This window comes from Mytilus californianus, unplaced genomic scaffold, assembly GCF_021869535.1.
Source record: "Mytilus californianus isolate M0D057914Y unplaced genomic scaffold, xbMytCali1.0.p SCAF_5, whole genome shotgun sequence".
Lineage (NCBI taxonomy): Eukaryota > Metazoa > Mollusca > Bivalvia > Mytilida > Mytilidae > Mytilus > Mytilus californianus.
In genome coordinates this window covers 11,379,795-11,399,436 of record NW_026262701.1, presented here as the reverse complement: position 1 = coordinate 11,399,436, position 19,642 = coordinate 11,379,795, and the positions used below count along the sequence as shown (strand labels likewise).

Genomic DNA, 19,642 nt, shown 5'->3' with positions numbered 1-19,642 from the left:
AGATTGAACTCCCTGCTGTCAACACACATCAGCTGGAGCAGTTCTAAAAAAAAGTATGGAGGGTCATATGGGCTATAAAAGAATGGCTGTTGCAATCACTGATACAGGCAGCATTGGGGCTGAGAGGTTAACAGAGTCACGAAAGAAGTTGCATTCTTACAAATATAGACAGAAACAGATCACCACTATCTGTCTGGTGAAACTAGGACTATCTTTAGCTAAACAGATTCACAGAAACTTCCAGAATATCACACAGCCTTTGATTAAGAAGATTAATTAATAAAGTCAATTTTTATTTGATAAATTTACATATATATTATAATAATTTAATGACCATATTATACATCATCTTCCATTCAAATTGTACATTCATCTCAAGCTCACTGTGAAATATTTGTATTACATCAATATTCATCTACAGTAAAAAGGTTATCGTTCTCTCCACATTTTCAAACACAAAAATTCATTCATAAAAAATTACATGTACCAGGTGATCTGTAAAAATATTTTCCTCTCCCCACTCCTTCACTAAAGAATTTGTTTTGAGGTTATAAAAATAAGATGTGGTTTGATTGCCACTTGCACAACTATTCACCAGAGACAAGGACAAGTCCATATTAACAGGACAATCATACCATAAATAGTTCCAATTTTGTCATTAACATATGGTCTACTTTTCTGATAATTTGGTACATGTGACAGACAGGGGTTAATGACCTAGCTTAACCTTTTTCATAAAACTGACATTACAGAAACAAGCGAGTATGAGATTTATTCTTTAATTGTACATTTAATTTTGTTTTAATGCCTTTTTAGTTTACAGCCTCTTCATGAAGTTTTTTTACTGCTCTTGGTTTTGTAGATTTTTCAAAACTAAATTTAAGGAAATGTCATGAAGATGAATATAAGTTTGAAGGATCTTATAGATTACCTACTAAAAGTATATCGAAGATTAAATGAAAGCACTAATAATTTTTCAGACAAAAATAGAGAAGATTTATTTCAGAAATGAGAATTGGAAAATTATTTTAGTCAAAAAGATTTAATATTAAAAGAGTTTTTACGTACCTATTGTGATACTTTTGTTAACAATCTGATATGTGGTATATATAATCAAACCAGAATCAGTTTACATTCACACAAAACTTCAATTGGATATATATCATTCATACCTCATGTAATTTTTTAAACAGTCATGCAGCTCTTTACACATTTAGTTAATCATCATTCAGAAAACACAAAAAAACTAAAATATTTTCACATATTGACAAAGCATTGTTTTCTGAAAATAGCTCAAGTTCCCCATATAATAAGTGATTTATGATGACTCCTAACAAATAAATAGATCCACTGTTTCACACTCTGAGACTTGATAATGAAAGCCCATTATTCTGTTTTAAACCTTTGGCAGTTAAGTCATACAACCACCTTTCAAACATGAACACTTGTTTTTATATACTTCACTTAACACTTCGATTGGAACATATAACATATATTAACAGATTATAAATACTGGTAAAAATGATTTGATTACAATGTGTGCTGTATTAGTTTATTCCAAATTACCATAAAATCCTCTTTACTCTTTGTCCAACTGGTATAATTTACTTCATCATTTACAAGCATTAACCCATTAGTGTAAAGATCAATTTCTGCATTTAGAGGCATGATTTGTATCTCTATCGTATGGTTCTTTGACATGAAGATGTTTCAAAGAATTTTTGGATTTTTTTTTAATATTGACAACTATTCATAAAAATAAAACCAAGGGTTGCTCTTACAAGAATTCCTGCCAATGCTTGCATTTGTAAAAATAATGAGAAAGGCCACATATATTTGAATGACTTTAAATTTTGCAGAATCCTAAAGTTGTTTTAAATAATCAGGAAATTCTGAATCATAGTGGGCACTTATCATTAAATATGACATATTACTAAGCTTTTCACAAAAGACAACAAAATATATCTGGATTCTATCCAAATGATAGGCTTTTTGAAATTTTAATTTGTTCAGAACTTCACATAAATATAAACTTAAAATCTATTTATTTATATGATTTTTACAATGAAGGATTATGTTTATGTACAATGTAGGAGAAATTCTACTTTCCATAAAAAATTTTGGCATGATTTTATGTACAACACATACAATTTATTGCAGTTTTCATTCACCCGTGTCATGGAAAAATTAAAAACAACCTATAAAATAGTTTGAGTGATAGCATGGATGATTTCTTCTAATGGTTAATGCATTCTCATGACTGTTCAAGCATTGTTTGATTGTAGTGGTGTTTTTTTTTTAAACACACAGGAATCCTACTTAAACAGAAGGTTTAAAAGCTAGATGTGTCTGTATAATGCAGGTGCCTACTACATGAAGATATTATCAGGTTTTGAAATTAATTCATAAGTAGGCATGGAAATATAATACACAGCCTATGAACTTGTATAGAGAAAAGTTATATGTTAATGGTACTACTAATAGTTTTCCTGGGTAGGGTGCATCAAACTGTTTATTTTTAGTTAAGTAAATTTTTACTAATTTTGCTTAAAAAATAATTGAAAATCTTATTTTTAAATTTTGCTGGAATTTGTCTTTTTGCTATTGTGGAAGTTCATTAATAACAATATAATTTAAGGCAAAAAAGCAAAAGTTATTGTAGAATTCCCTTACAAATATTGTAATGGACACAAACTTGTTGAATGGCTATAGTAATGATTCTGTCCTGACTGACTCAAGAAATATTACTGTATTTTTGTATCATAACTGTACTAAAATTTAATCAAGTTTTAATATTAAAGAAATTGAAATAGAATCAGGCACAAATAAATATTTATATATATAATACATCAAAATTTTTTTGTTTAGATTTCACTTTGCATAAAATTTTATACACATCTATTTACAATACATCAATTGTAAAATTGTATGTGCTCTTAGCACACAAAGAATACATCATTTTTATAAAAGAAGATATACAATGAAATAAATAATATAAAAAGAACACAACATTTAAATATCAGTCATGAAGCAAAGCTCCAATATGAAATCTTGACATCACATACATTTAAAGCTCTTTTTGTGTGAAGAAGTCTATGACATTTTGTTCTTTCTAACATACATAAAAGGTACATCCATGGATTTTTAATGCCTCTAGGAAAATTGAATTTAACTATTTTTACTCAATTAACTGTTTTCTTTTATTTGCATACAAACATTTCATGTGTAAATAATGGAGCATACAAGGTGATATGGATGAAAACTTCAATTATGATCAATGTTGAAATGTGCACAATAAAATTGAGAATGGAGAACATTAATACCCTGCAAGAATTCTTCAAAATGAGGAAACAAAAAAAAATTGGAAATTATATTATGCTGTATTTGAAAAAGAAGACATTTTAATCCTCTAAAAAGACAGTGACCGATCTGATTTCATTTGCAAGATAAATAATACTGTGACAAATAATTCTGTATTTGCTCAAAAACAGTCAAATCAGTCAATATCAAACCGTTAATTAATCATGGTAGCAATTCATAAAAGCAGTATTCATGAAAACTGTTGCTAAGAAGATCTATAAAAGATGTTTTGGAAAACAACGATAGCGAAAAACTAGTTATCTGAAAAATAACATGACATATACAATGTACTTCAGCTCAGGAAAAAAGCCAGCTTTAATATAAATTCATGAGATATTTTATGCATACCTGTAGCACTGTTAATTCTATAGATTGCATTATTGACTGATCTGACAATAGCACTTTTTGTATATGGATTAACAGAAAACAACTATATATACAAAGTCATAAAAAATATTTCATAGCAATGTCATTATCCCAGACTAGATTTAAACCATCATTGCATTGTCTTCATTTACAAAACAACAATAAAAACAATTTAAAGGAAAATATTTCCATTAATGAAACGTCTTGTTCACTGGCACCTTGAACTAGGAAAAACTCAAAGAAAATCTGTAGGCTGAGGAATCTGCCATCAGAAATGTGTTGCTTTTCTTGGCCTCAATTCCCAGAAAGACTTCATTGATACAAACTCCCATTTAGTTACATCGTAACATCACATGATAACATTACATGATAACTGATGTGTTAATCATGTGATCTACAGGATTGTAAAATTATGCATCACTGTTGTTCACAGCTTATTTGATATTTTATGTCAGTTTGGTCTATCACATGGTATTGGAGTAATGTAATGTAATATTCCCGTTGTTAAGTCCTTGTTTTCATCGACTAGAATTGACACAGTTTGTTTCCAGTAGTCAAAACTGATTCTAGAACTCTGAAAGATAAAAAAAGAATTGCAATAAGTAACTTTTTTCAACAAATTAACATCATTTATTCCTGTTTACCCTACATATTGCTGTCAACTGGCAGCCAATGTATCAATTCATTCCTTCCAACAATAGAACGAGTTCGCAGAGATTAAGGAACAATTGTACTGTACACTACAGTAATATACATTGCACAAAACTGGATTCCAATAATGAAACTCTACTACTGAGTGAACAATCTCTATGTGCCATGTAAGAGCTTTATCATATACATTGAGTGATACATGGTGACTTTTCCTTAGCAACCAAACATGTTAATTTGAACAGAGTACCACAGGGTATTTGGGGATTTATTTTAAAGTTAACAACAAACTGTCATACACAAAGTGGAAGCAATACTGCAAGTCCTGAATGTTTTTTTTTCTTCATTAATGTCACAAATGTGGCAATGTTAATATTACAATAGTTCAAATTATTACATTGGTTGCAATTCACTCTCCCTTGCATCATACAACAATATGTGTTTCAAAGACATTGTCAGTATCAAAACAATTTAGAATGCATAGAAAAAATATAGTTCCTTGCCTTTTGTTCTTTAATCACAAATTCCAATGTTCGGACAACTAAGCTTCTTAAGAATTCAAATATCAGAAAATAGTCAGCTCATGACTAAAAAGTTGATAATCCCCTCTTCTGAATTATGAGTTGTTCAGTCATGTTTCTAATATATTTTTATATTCTAAATTCTTGGATTTGATAACACACAATTAAATTTTTGTAGTCAATATTTCAAAGCAATATATGCATAAATCTGAATCAAGGGTACAGCAATTTTCAAGCAAATTAGGTCATTGGTTGAGGATTTGAAAAACAAGATTTTTTTATCTCTTCAAACTGTCAAAATCATACCAGATGTTAAGACATAAAAGAAATTGTATCTATGGTTTTACTGTATGAACTGTGTTAATTTTTTTAACCTGTCTGTGGGACCTAATAAGAATGCTGCACTTATGTACAGACACTTTAAGTGGGATAGAGAATTTTGTGGTCATGAAGTAGGTAATTGATTAAAACCACTTAAGTATATCGATCAAGATCAGGTCAATGAAAAAGTGACAAAGTGTGAAAATGTTTGCCTTTTACTTGCAAAAAGTGTTTTTTATCCCTTAAAACTCACTTTCCTCTTGCAATAAATCTTAATATAAAAATAAGATGTCGTATGAGTGCCAATGAGACAAATCTCCACCAAAGACCAAATGAAATAGAATTTAACAACTATATGAGACCGTAAGTATGACTACATAAAAAGTAGTGACACAAATTGAAAATGTATTAAAATGCAATATAGCTTAATTCTGTTAATAATACCAAGCTATTAAGCCTCATAAAATTTTACATGAAGTTGTGTATAAAGAATAATATCTTTAAAATGTCTAATATTTGAAGGAGTTATTTATAAAACCTATAATGTAGATCTTAACCTTGTCTGAATTCTTCTTCAAATACACTAAATACATTACCTTTTCTAAAGCACTACAGTCTTTGTCTTTGTGTAGATAATGATCCTGCCAGAATATCAACAAATCTCTGAAACAAAAAATATTATATAATATAATATAATGATTGATTGTTCATATTCCCAAACAACACAAAAGTTTGAAATTAAAAGAGAATAGGAAGACATGTTAGGGTGGATAATAAAGTCCTTTGGTATATGTTAAAATGTTTAAATTAACTTCAATATTAGAGAGTAAAGACAATGTTTTGCACAAATCTAGGTCCATTATACAAGTCCATTTGCAGGTATGCAACAAGTGTTTGAATGAGGAAAAAAATAATGGCTAAATTGAGAGTTGGAAAATATCAACTACTAACATTTTAATACCCGATAAAAATACAAAGACTTAATTGTGATTTTATTTTACCAAGGAACATATTTTGAAGTTATCTGGCAGACACTTTTAAGTTAATTTTTAACACCAATCTACATTCCAATGGTAACAAGAGTGCACACGCTGAAATGTCTCGCCTTCTTTACTAATCATTGATATTATGTTGATAGTCCTAAATATAAAGCTTTATTACAACTGTCACATAAACTTAACATTAACCAAGTAAACTAAACATTGACCAATGAACCATGAAAATGAGGTCAAGGTCAGATGAACCATGCTAGGCAGGCATGTACAGCTAACAATTCTTCCATACAACAAATAGAGTTGACCTATTGCTTATAGTTTAAGAAAAACAGACCAAAACACAAAAACTTAACACTGAGCAATGAACCTTGAAAATGAGGTCAAGGTCAAATAAAACCTGCGTGACTGCCAAATAGATCATAAAATATTTCCATACACCAAATATAGTTGAACTATTGCATATAGTATAAGAAAAACAGACCAAAACACAAAAACTTAACTATAACCACTGAACCATGAAAATGAGGTCAAGGTCAGATGACACCTGCCAGTTGGACATGTACACCTTACAGTCCTTCCATACACCAAATATACTAGACCTATTGCTTATAGTATCTGAGATATGGACTTGACCACCAAAACTTAACCTTGTTCATTGATCCATGAAATGAGGTCTAGGTCAAGTGAAAACTGTCTGACGGGCATGAGGACCTTGCAAGGTACGCACATACCAAATATAGTTGAACTATTGCACATAGTATTAGAAAATAAGACCAAAACTCAAAAACTTAACTTTGACCACTGAACCATGAAAATAAGGTCAAGGTCAGATGACACCTGCCCGCTAGACATGTACACCTTACAATCATTCCATACACCAAATATAGTAGACCTATGGCATACAGTATAAGAAAAACAGACCAAAACACAAAAACTTAACTATAACCACTGAACCATGAAAATGAGGTCAAGGTCAGATGACACCTGCCAGTTGGACATGTACACCTTACAGTCCTTCCATACACCGAATATACTAGACCTATTGCTTATAGTATCTGAGATATGGACTTGACCACCAAAACTTAACCTTGTTCATTGATCCATGAAATGAGGTCGAGGTCAAGTGAAAACTGTCTGACGGGCATGAGGACCTTGCAAGGTACGCACATACCAAATATAGTTGAACTATTGCACATAGTATAAGAAAAAAAGACCAAAACTCAAAAACTTAACTTTGACCACTGAACCATGAAAATGAGGTCAAGGTCAAATGACACCTGCCCGCTAGACATGTACACCTTACAATCATTCCATACACCAAATATAGTAGACCTATGGCATACAGTATAAGAAAAACAGACCAAAACACAAAAACCTAACTATAACCACTGAACCATGAAAATGAGGTCAAGGTCAGATGACACCTGCCAGTTGGACATGTACACCTTACAGTCCTTCCATACACCGAATATACTAGACCTAGTGCTTATAGTATCTGAGATATGGACTTGACCACCAAAACTTAACCTTGTTCACTGATCCATGAAATGAGGTAGAGGTCAAGTGAAAACTGTCTGACGGGCATGAGGACCTTGCAAGGTACGCACATACCAAATATAGTTATCTTATTACTTATAATAAGAGAGAATCTAACATTACAAAAAATCTTAACTTTTTTTTCAAGTAGTCACTGAACCATGAAAATGAGGTCAAGGACATTGGACATGTGACTGACGGAAACTTCGTAACATGAGGCATCCATATACAAAGTATGAAGCATCCAGACCTTCCACCTTCTAAAATATAAAGCTTTTAAGAAGTTAGCTAACGCCGCCGCCGCCGGATCGCTATCCCTATGTCGAGCTTTCTGCGACAAAAGTCGCAGGCTCGACAAAAACAATTACAATAAAATTCATACTGTGTTAATTTTTCCCTTCCTAGTAATTTTATCAACTGACCTAAAATTGCGTAATAGATTTGTACAACCACTGACATCCATCATGTCCTCCTTCTCATCACGGAGAGCTTGGAGATACCGGGGTAACTGGTTCTTTCTGTTGGCAAACATCAGAAATACCAGAGTTGTGTTTAAACAGCTAACATTTTCCTAAAATAATAAAAAAAAACAAGATTTTACTTAAGAACTGAATTTTCTGTTTTAACTTTTTCTGTCAGCCTGCAATAATTGTGTTCACTTGTTAATACATTTTACAAGAAGTATATTAAAATTCAACTGTTTTCCTCATATGAACAAATAAATAGTTCAAATTATTATTCCCGTATAACAAATATTGATTTTGACTTAATCCTACTGCCATCATAAACACCATTTCTCCATTTCAAATTTAATATTTGCCTTTTAAAATTAGTCTGAAATTAATTAATGTTATATCACCTGAACTCTGTTCAGGAAATGCTGTGTTTTACCAATTATAGAAGTTCCAGAGAAAAGTGTGATGAACATATTTGATGCAATAACCCCCCCCCCACTCTTAGAGCTGGGATAAGAAAACATTATATTACATATATAAAACACAGATTTCAAGGCAGTCTACTGCATTTAATTTCAGGATTTTTTTTGTCCTACACCACTTATTACACAACCACTGAAGATAAACATGTCTTCTGTAGTCAGTTCACCTGTCAATAATAACTTTACCTGTGTGAGATTCTGTACATTGATTATTTTGATCAGTTTATACAGGTAATCCAACTGTTTATTAAAATCTCCTATATACATCAACAATTTGTTTTCTTTTTTGGCATAATCTGAAATTGAAGAAAACACATATAACAGCTTCAGATAAATTGTAAAACTTTAAATAGGTCAAACAAGCAGTATGCTTTAATAAACAGCTGCGTCATGAGCGCATGATATGCCTGTCGCTTTTTCAATAGACATAAACCAGTCACCAAAGTTTCATGAAACTTCTCAAGGCATTTTTGAGTAATTGTCTGAAAACTGGAAAATCCCCCTTTTTTAATGAATAAAACCCCATAACTCGGAAGCGTAAAATCTAAAATTTATTGAATTCGAAAGGGAGCTCACATCAATAGACATAAACAATTCACCAAAGTTTCATGAAAACTGCTCAAGGCATTTTTGAGTAATTGTTCGAAAACTGGAAAATCTCCCTTTTTTAATGAATAAAACCCCATAACTCGGAAACGTAAATAAAAATTTATGAAAATCGAAAGGGAGCTCACATCAATAGATATAAACATTTCACCAAAGCTTCATGAAAACTGTTCAAAGCATTTTTGAGTTATTGTCGGAAAACTGGAAAATCCCCCTTTTTTAATAAATAAAACCCCATTACTCGGAAACGTAAAATCTAAAATTTATAAAAATCTAAAGGGAGCTCACATCAATAGATATAAACAATTTTTTCATGGAAACTGTTCAAAGCATTTTTGAGTAATTGTCCGAAAACTGGAAAATCCCCCTTTTTTAATGAATAAAACACAACTCAGAAACGTAACATCCAAAATTTATAAAAATTGAAAGGGAGCTCACGTCAATAGATATGAACAATTCACCAAAGTTTCATGCAAATTGGTTAAAGCCTTTTTGAGTTATTGTCCGACATGTTGACGACGGACAGACAGACAGAGGTATACCATAATACGTCCCGTAAACGGGCGTATAAAAATGTATAACAACATTGTATTTTTTAGTATAACCGTAAACAGAAAATTTGATAAACTGTCAAACTTGCCTAAGCCAAGCAGAGTAACAAAGATGTTCTAAGGAAGGTATGTTTTAACTATGAATACATTACTTTAATAAACTGTTATCACAGAGATATGTCTCGCCTTTTTGTAATTTTGATAATGCAAATGTTGAAACTAAAATAGCAATACTTTAACATGTAAGTTATGCAAATATTCAAAGTCGATGAACCATGACTGAAGGTACATGGCTAAACAATCTCCATTGAATGAGATGATCCAATGCTAAAACAACTGCATACCAAATACCATTGACTTATTATAAGTCGTTCCCTTTAAACAAACCTAAACACAAACATTAACTTGTATACTATATAAAAGTTTCAAAGTCAATGAACCATGATCAGGGGTGGGCTATATAATCTCCATGGAAACGATACTTGCAAATGCCAATAAATTTGCATACCAAATATCATTGACTAAACATTAGCAGTTCATCTTAAACTGATCTAATCACAAACTAATACATGTAAACTAAGCAAAAGTTTCAAGTAAATAGACCATGACTGAGGGGATAGGGCCAAATATTCTCCATGGAAATGAGATGTGCTAATGCTTATACAACTGAACACCAATTAACATTGGCCTACCACTAATGGTTCCCCTTGAACTGACCTAATCACAAACTAATACATGTTAACTTTGCAAAATTTTCAAAGTCTATAGACCATGACTAAGGGGGCGGAGCCAAATAATCTCCATGGAAATGAGATATGCCAATGCTTATACAACTGCATACCAAATATCATTGACCTACCACTAGTGGTTCCCCATAAATTGACCTAATCACAAACTAATACATGTAAACTATGAAAAGTTTCAAAGTCAACAGACTGGGGTCAAATAATCTCCATGGTAATGAGATGTGCCAATGCTAATACAACTGCATACCAAATATCATTGACCTACTACTAGTGGTTCAGCATGAACTAGACCTAATCACAAACTAATACATTGTTGAAGCCGCCTTCGCCGACGCCGGAAACAGCATACCTATGTCTTGCTTTTTGACTCCGTCAAGGCGAGACAAAAACTATGAATACATTACTTTAAACACTTTACTTACCTCTACAGGGGGATTCATCATTGGTCAGATGTTCTAAGGAAGGTATGTTTTAACAATGAATACATTACTTTAAACACTTTACTTACCTCTACAGGGGGATTCATCATTGGTCAGATGTTCTAAGGAAGGTATGTTTTAACAATGAATACATTACTATAACACTTTACTTACCTCTACAGGGGGATTCATCATTGGTCAGATGTTCTAAGGAAGGTGTGTTTTAACAATGAATACATTACTATAACACTTTACTTACCTCTACAGGGGGATTCATCATTGGTCAGATGTTCTAAGGAAGGTATGTTTTAACAATGAATACATTACTATAACACTTTAATTACCTCTACAGGGGGATTCATCATTGGTCAGATGTTCTAAGGACAATATAAGACTACGGATAAACATATTGGAATCAACCAAGTTTCTGTTTACTGTACTGGTGAACTTATCAAACTGAAATATAAATATAAGTTCTCAAAGTTTGTTTGTTGATAAGATGTTAAATCAACTATGAATTATCGTAATATTTTTGTTCCATTAGTAACTTTTGAGACCCAAAAATTGTTTTTTATTTTCATGCATCTGTTTTTACGTACAATTTAAAGGGTTATTCCATCAAGTGAATGTTAAGACATTAAGATGTTGACATGGGTTGTTTGTCAAAACTATGTTTTCAAAATTTTGTCGTGGGCAGGGGAAGGGGGTTCTGGGAACTCCCTTCCTACCCTTTCACATCAAATTTAAAGGAATAGCCCTAAAGGAAATTGGTATTTATAATTAAAAACAGACAGAATTTCACATGGATAAATACTACTTTAAGTGAACACATGAATTTGCTTTTACATTTTGAAAATATCAGATCCTTCTCTTGTCTGAAAAATTGAATTTGTTCTTCTATATATCTGTCATCCTATCTTAAAAATTAGCTTAGTAGCTGGGCCTGATCTATCAGTGAAATACAAGGGTCCTACTCTGCTGCCTTGAACAGGAAATATTTGCTAAGTACAACACAATTTAAAAATTCCTTCTTTTATTACAAAACAAGTGCCAGCCTTTCATTCTTCAAAGACTTATATCCCTCACAGAGAAGCTTGATATACAGCTTGTCATACTAAGTCATGACAATAATAAATAGTGTGCAGCTTGATATACAGCTTGTCGTACTAAGTCATGACAATAATAAATAGTGTGCTGCTTGATATACAGCTTGTCGTACTAAGTCATGACAATAATAAATAGTGTGCAGCTTGATATACAGCTTGTCATACTAAGTCATGACAATAATAAATAGTGTGCAGCTTGATATACAGCTTATCATACTAAGTCATGCCAATAATAAATAGTGTGCAGCTTGATATACAGCTTGTCATACTAAGTCATGACAATAATAAATAGTGTGCAGCTTGATATACAGCTTATCATACTAAGTCATGACAATAATAAATAGTGTGCAGCTTGATATACAGCTTGTCATACTAAGTCATGACAATAATAAATAGTGTGCAATTTGATAGTGGTGTTCCTACATCAAGATTCGTAACACTCTTCCCTGTCCCCAATCATTAATGTGATAGGTCAGGTGACTTAGGCTTTAAGATTACATCATTAAAAATATACTAAAATCCTGAAAGTAAAACATCTAAGTTTTTCAAAACCTCTTCCACCTTGTCACAACAAGAGGCTGCAGTACTCAGTATTCATAAATATCTATTCTAAATGTCCTTTCTATCTATACAGGTTGCTATCTTTTGTCAAATCGTAAATTCTGTACTACTAAAGTTCTACTTTCTGTAAAACTACTATTCAAAAAAAAAAAAAAAAACAAGAACCTTTTCATTTAAAGGCTTATTATTTATATCTATTCAGTGTGATGTCTTCTGCAAAGATTTAACATATTAAAAACTGCAAAGTTCACAGTAATCAATTTATATATCAAAGATTTTAAAATTTTAGCTGCTGTACTTATTTACTATCATTTTGGCCTGTAAGTAAAATTGTCCATGTCTAATGACATTTTTACAAGTATTGTTAGGTGGAAATGCAATGGTTTACATGTATATTCTATACTGTGACTTACCTTAGGTGAAGTATTTAGAATTTCATCAAATGATCTAAATGCCTCTATGTTGAATTTAACAAGTTCTCCCAACAAGTCAAAACTGCTTTGTAGAATTTCCTTGTGTCTTATTTCATGTTCCACAATGTTTGTTGCAACATGCTGTAAAAGATATATAAGTAATTGTATTTGTGTTTGCACTACAATGGAAGCTTCTATAGACATATTTCATTTAAATTACATTAATTCCATGTAATGTAGTCAACTTAACTGTATTTATTTTTGGTGAACTGGAATTTTTGTAAACACATAACACTTTCTTTGAGGTATAGGCTTTTCCCACTGACATTTTTCAGTAATTTTTTGGCAAGTGGGTAGCAAATTAACCCTTCCTTCTCAACTTTAAAGATTGCAACTCTCTTCTTTTTACAAATTAATTTCCCACACCTGTTTTGAAGCACAAACTTATGCCTTGTAATGGCTGTTTCTACCAATACCAAGTGATTAGAATGGTAATATGATTTACTATTTATTTTATTTCGAGAACTGTAGATTGATAGGTCAAGACAGAAGAACATAACGGTCCTTTTGGTGAGTGTATACTTACTTGTAGAAGTCCTCTTCTCATTAAGAAGACCTGATCACAGTATGATGTATTACCTCTCAAGTAACTCTCTACAGCTCTGGCCAGCCAGAACCTGAAATATAACATACTCAATTAAATATATTTGATAAAATCTTTGTCGTGATATCCATGGTTCTGTTTTTATTTTATAAATGTTAAGAACTTTTTATATCTAACCCACTGAAATACCTCTCGTGACATGTTGTTATTTTTCCCTTGGCATATAAATATTTTATAAAGTAACTGCAAGACATTCTGCATAAACCAATAGCACTTCAACTTCTTATTATACCACGTAGAATACTATTTAAGGATGTTTGCTCCTCTTGTTTTTGAATATTTTGCCAGATATTCGGAATCCTCCGGTTTTATCCATCTAGTGCCAATAAAAATATTTCCCCACTAACCCCTACTTTTCTTTTCATAATTCTATTACATATAGTTTAAAAAGCCATATTTGAAAATCCTATAAAATCCTTGTTATTTTTTCATATTTTTTGAAAGAAAAAGGGTGCTAATGTCATGAATGTTAAATGTATGAAAAGTCTAGAGAGAATTATTTCCCGCCAAATTTTCAATGGCTTATACCTCGAAAACCAGCACAGGGACCCTTCATTTTTTTCTGCTTTTTTAGCTCCTTTATTTATATACTATCAATTTATAACAGTCTTTTAAAAAGCTTGTTATTTTGAAACAGAGTAGCAAACATCCTTAAGTCATGAAAAGTATTCAAATATTAATGAATGTAAACAAAAGTTGTCTTTTAACATATAAATTTTTACTCCCTGCAAGGAGTTATCTTATTTTGTGTGAGTTTTGCAGTTAAGAAGAAAATACTGCTCAATTTATTCACCATCCACCTATATTTATATAAAAGTAAGAAGTGAGTACTTCATGATCTACTGTTACCATTCCATTCTGTCTATTTTCTACATTAAATCCATTAATGACCCCCTTTTTCTTGTTTCCCCCTGATGCTTACCTGAAAGTTGATGTAGTGGGTTCTTTCTTCATAACTTCCACTATTTTAGTTAACAGACCTTTACTTCCTTTGCACATTAATGATCTGAAGATTTAAATAAAAGAATTTAAATGACATTAGAAGCTGATTTGCTTTTTTGACATTAAAAAATTTGTAAAGGTTCTGTAGAACCCAGTGTATCGCCTACTTTTGCTGTTGTCTATGTTTTCAGTGTGATAGGGAAATGCACATAATAGATTTACAGTTAATAAAATAAAATGTTTGAAATGTATGAAAAAAGTTATGCTTGTAAAAAATGAATACAGTATGCAATCAAATTTATAGATTTATAAAAGAGTTGAAACATAAATTTATTGAATGAACAAATGATAAAGAAGATAATTTTTACATTGATTGATGATTTATCCCTTAATTCATCAATAAATATGCATGTAAAGAGAAGATGCAATTATAAAATTTTGTTCAAAATAATTGATGCAACTAAAAAAGTAGAATATATGTGCAAATAAGAAAATTGTGTTATAGGAAATATGGGAAGCATTTTTTTCCTCATAAACAACATTTTCAATGATATAGAGTCAATTAAAATAAATTGATTAACTGCCAGGTGACATAAATATGAATATAAAAATGTATTATCGCAAGATGTGATTTATCAGGAATTGAGTCGTCTTAAATATAAGAAGTAAAGAATTTGTGGATGTGCCATTTGCAAAGAACCTGAAAGAATAAAAAAATTCTGGATACTATCTTATGACCATAAACAAGCTTTGTCCAGGTTTGAAAAAGTCGCAGGCTCAACATAAATGGGGAAAAAATTATTAAAAATTTTCCTCTAGATACTATCTTTTGATTGTAAGAAGCTTCTGTCCAAGTTTGGTAAAAATCCAGGATGGTTTATTAATCTAATAAATGTTTTAAAAACTTTAACTGCAGACTGTATGTAATGTTAACTGGAAGAAAAACTAAGTCCATTTATAAGTAATATAAGGAAAAACAAGAAATAAATTTTTACAAAATTTTCTTCTGGATACTATCTTATGATCATAAACAAGCTTCTGTCCAAGTTTGGTAGAAATCCAGGATATTTTAAAAAAGTTATTAAATTTTAAAAACTTTAACCACAGAGTGAATATTTGTGGACGCCACCGCGAACGACGCCGACGGAATGTAGGAAACTGCAACAAGGGTCACTTATGGCATTGATACGAAGTGGTAAACTTACTCTTAAACAATGCATTTTCTTTTAATATTTACTGCATTATCACCTTAAAATTGCTTAAAATGTAATTTTGAACAACTTAATACACACTTACTTATTTACAGCATCAAGGTTAGGTAATGATAAATTACCAGCTTTAGCTAAAAAGAAATTTAAAATACATTTTATAATAAAAATATATTCTGATATATATATTAAAACAGGCATGCATGCGATGTCAGTACCTAATCTATTTAATTCAAAATATTGGAAAACAGGAAGTAGGTGTCTGACTTATCCAAAACATGCTATCATCTTACAACTCATCACTATCAAAATGCTGACCAATTATGGTCATTCTGTTCAGTAGCACAGGAGAAAAGTGCAAATTTTTTGAAGGTTCATTCAACATAATGTAAAACTTAAATATTCAAATATGTAAACAAGAAGTAGGGGTCCGACACATCTGAAAAGCACTCACACCTTACAACTCATCACTGACAAAACGATGGTCATTCTGTTCAGTTGTACCTGAGCTAAATGTGTGGACTAATGGACAGAGGGACAAACTAGGTAAATGCAATATAGCCCCCTTTTTTTATATTCAATACTTACATTATAGATTGAATATGACTAATAAGGTGCCAAATTTCATATTTTGTATACATGTGTTAATTTATCAGACAAATAAAATGCACATGTAAGTCAAAAAAAAAAATCATTTCCTTAAAAAATACCTTTTATTCTCTAAATCTGAATATTTACATAGCTAAATCTGCATATTCATTAAAACAGCATTCAGGTATTTATATTAACAGATACAATACAATCTAACTTTTACTTACTGTTAATTCTCTTAACTTCATTGAGCTCATTTTTGGATAATAACAAATGTTTATAACTAAAAAGAAACAACAAAGTACATGTAGTTATCATAAACATTATTAAACTAACAACCATCTATTTATATGAATGATCATAAAAACATTCACATGAATTCAAGTTTCTATTGCAATTAAATTCTATCGCTGTTGAGTTTTTACCTTAAGCTCTGAGAGTTCATTTTCTGAAAGCCTTTTTTTTTGTTTTCACTGGATAAAATAAACAATGTTTTAGTTTCTGGAATGAACACACAGAATGTACAAGTTGAAAGTTAATCAGGATGAAATCAGCCTTTATTACTTAGAATTCTCTACTTACAGTGAACTCACATATTTAGAATTAATATATGTTTCTTACTAAACATGATCTTAATGCCACACATACTCAAAATGATCACAAAATCTATTCAGGTGTCACATTTACACACAGTGATCATATAAGCAAGAAAGTCTACAAACTAACTGAGGATGAACAGACTTTGCAGGAGTGGTACTTATTCAGAAGGATCACAGAAACAGGGCAGAAATTTAATTTACTCAGCATCAACAGGGCAACTGTATATGAGTCATACTTACTCAGAATGATCACAGAAACTATGTACAAGTCGTAAGAACTGGATTTTTAATGCCACTTCCTGTTAAAAGAGACAATAGATCTTTATTATATACAAATACACTGAAGATAAATTAAAATCATTTTGTATTGAAATGTTTGTACATAGAAAATAATTTACTGTAAGACCACTACAGTGTATTCCTACAAAAAAACTTAATGTGCTTATTCTGCTTACCTATAACAAAAAAAAAATGAAAGCAATATGTGATAGGTTTTAAAGTGTTTCAATTTTCAGTCTTGGGGTGTTTAAAAATAATGTGTTAAAAATGGCACTATCAAATTCTGAGCTGTTGGATAAAACAAGTCTGAACAGATAAATTTACTGATTGCTCTTTCCTTGATGAATTATGAAGTTTTTTAGACTGCTGAACAAAAGTCGTCTTTTAGAAAACTAATGAGTTACTTCCTGACAGAGTGTACTAATTCTCTAACAGGCTTAGAGAAATCTTATGAAACGTGAAGACCTCTCACTAATATCAAAAGGTACTTATAATATTGTCTGTATTTGTAGAATAAATAATTTAACATGATCACTTTCTTATGTCAATCACTAGTTGAACATTGATTCACAAACATAGAGAATGGTCAATAATGACTGCTTTTGCAGCTGAAAAACTATTTTTTAAACCTAACCCCAAGACGCATATTAGAAACAGAACAGTTATGTTTTGTTACAGACCACCAGATGATCAATTGTGTGGCTTGACAGAGATCTTTCAAGCCTTGTTCATCAATTGCGTCACTCACAGGGAACCAAAATTTTGTCAAATCTTCTGTCCTATGACGAACTGACACCAACTTTTTGGCTCACTATCAATACTTACAGGACTACATTCACAGGCAGCGTTGTGTCCACGTAATCTGTTCCTACTGCTATATCTGCTTCTGTCAATAATAATATATTTATAGATTTCCTCTCTTCAATGGTATTACACAAGCTTGATCACTATTTCTTCCATAAATTACTTAAAAAATTGTTTTCTTTTTAATTATTTTTTTTGAATAAATACAATTTAACATCCAAAATTCTGTCTAATTATTTATATGATACTCACTAGGAGAGTTTATTCTATATTTATGGAAGAATTTTACAGAATTTGCAGACAGTAGGTAAGAACAATTAATTATCACACAAACATGAACTTTTACTTTGAAAGATTCTTTTTAAAGTACAGTCGAACCTTGTTGTGTCGAAAACTCGGATGAGTCGAAGTAATTTCTCGGTCCCGGTAAAATTCCCGTTTGATCAATCCATTATTACCTCTGATGAGTCGAACTTGGTTGATTTGAATACTCGGTTAAGTCGAGTAAATTTTATAGTCCCGTCGAAGTAAAATTAGTGTAAATTGACCCCGATGCCTCGAAGTACGAAACCAAGAATTTTCGAAAGATTCAGACCTAATGATAAACATTCAAATCGGATGTATTTCTTATGTCACCTAATCATTTTCAAAAGAGATTAAAGCTGAGTAAACATACTTGTTTGTATAACAGTTAAAATGACATGTTTATGGTGACCGCTTATTAACACCTTTGTTGATCGTTCAAGCGGAATGTTAGTGTGTTGAAAATTTTTCATCCGAGATAAAAACGAAACAAATTTAAATGACCCAATCCGAGATTAAATGAATCATTAGATTTAAAACTCATTAATTACAAAAAAATAAAAGGATTAGGACAATTATAATGAATTCATGATAATTTAATGTAAAGCACACCTCATCAGAGACCATTCAGAACTTATTTCGTGCCGCGAGTGATTTCGTAATTTATAGTGACTGACCTTTGTAAATATTTGTGTAGACTATTGATTTTATTTGTGCATGATTTGTACCTGTACTTCTGTGTTAATTAATAGAAGGACCAAAAATGGAGATTGATTACACAATCATAAAGTGTCATATCGAAAAAAGGCACACTGTTCATTGTATCTAGTTTACACAAATCTCATATCATATTTCATGCATTCCAAATTTATGACGACACACTCGACCTTGGATGAGTCGAATACTTTTGTCCGGTCCCTTCGACTTTGACACAACGAGGTTCGACTGTACTCAGAATAATGAGAATTGACTTTAAACCATTTGATAAATACATACACTTGACACTTCCAAATAAACTGATCAAACAATTCACTTAAACCAGGTGCCAATTTCAGTTCTGCCAGCTTTCTCTGTACCTAGAATAAAAAGTTTTGTGTATTGGTTATCTATGACATATTAGAAAGAATTCTTTAGCATGCAGTGTGTGTGTGACTTTCCAAATACAT

General features: G+C 31.2%; 1 protein-coding gene across 1 annotated transcript in view; it reads right to left on the bottom strand.

Annotated features, from left to right (window-relative positions):
* Nucleotides 1–276: 276 nt before the first annotated feature.
* LOC127703174 (short transient receptor potential channel 4-associated protein-like) overlaps nucleotides 277–19,642 on the bottom strand; it is a 32,461-nt gene continuing 13,095 nt past the window's right edge. The window contains exons 12-24 of the mRNA XM_052207696.1: nucleotides 19,473–19,552; nucleotides 18,195–18,255; nucleotides 17,331–17,389; nucleotides 16,719–16,774; nucleotides 15,989–16,034; nucleotides 14,673–14,756; nucleotides 13,673–13,763; nucleotides 13,087–13,227; nucleotides 11,351–11,462; nucleotides 8,871–8,980; nucleotides 8,170–8,318; nucleotides 5,813–5,879; nucleotides 277–4,300 (exon numbers count right to left, since the gene is read on the bottom strand). Coding sequence (XP_052063656.1) covers nucleotides 4,178–4,300; nucleotides 5,813–5,879; nucleotides 8,170–8,318; nucleotides 8,871–8,980; nucleotides 11,351–11,462; nucleotides 13,087–13,227; nucleotides 13,673–13,763; nucleotides 14,673–14,756; nucleotides 15,989–16,034; nucleotides 16,719–16,774; nucleotides 17,331–17,389; nucleotides 18,195–18,255; nucleotides 19,473–19,552 — 1,179 coding nt within the window. The 3' untranslated portion in view covers nucleotides 277–4,177. The remainder of the gene's footprint in view (nucleotides 4,301–5,812; nucleotides 5,880–8,169; nucleotides 8,319–8,870; nucleotides 8,981–11,350; nucleotides 11,463–13,086; nucleotides 13,228–13,672; nucleotides 13,764–14,672; nucleotides 14,757–15,988; nucleotides 16,035–16,718; nucleotides 16,775–17,330; nucleotides 17,390–18,194; nucleotides 18,256–19,472; nucleotides 19,553–19,642) is intronic.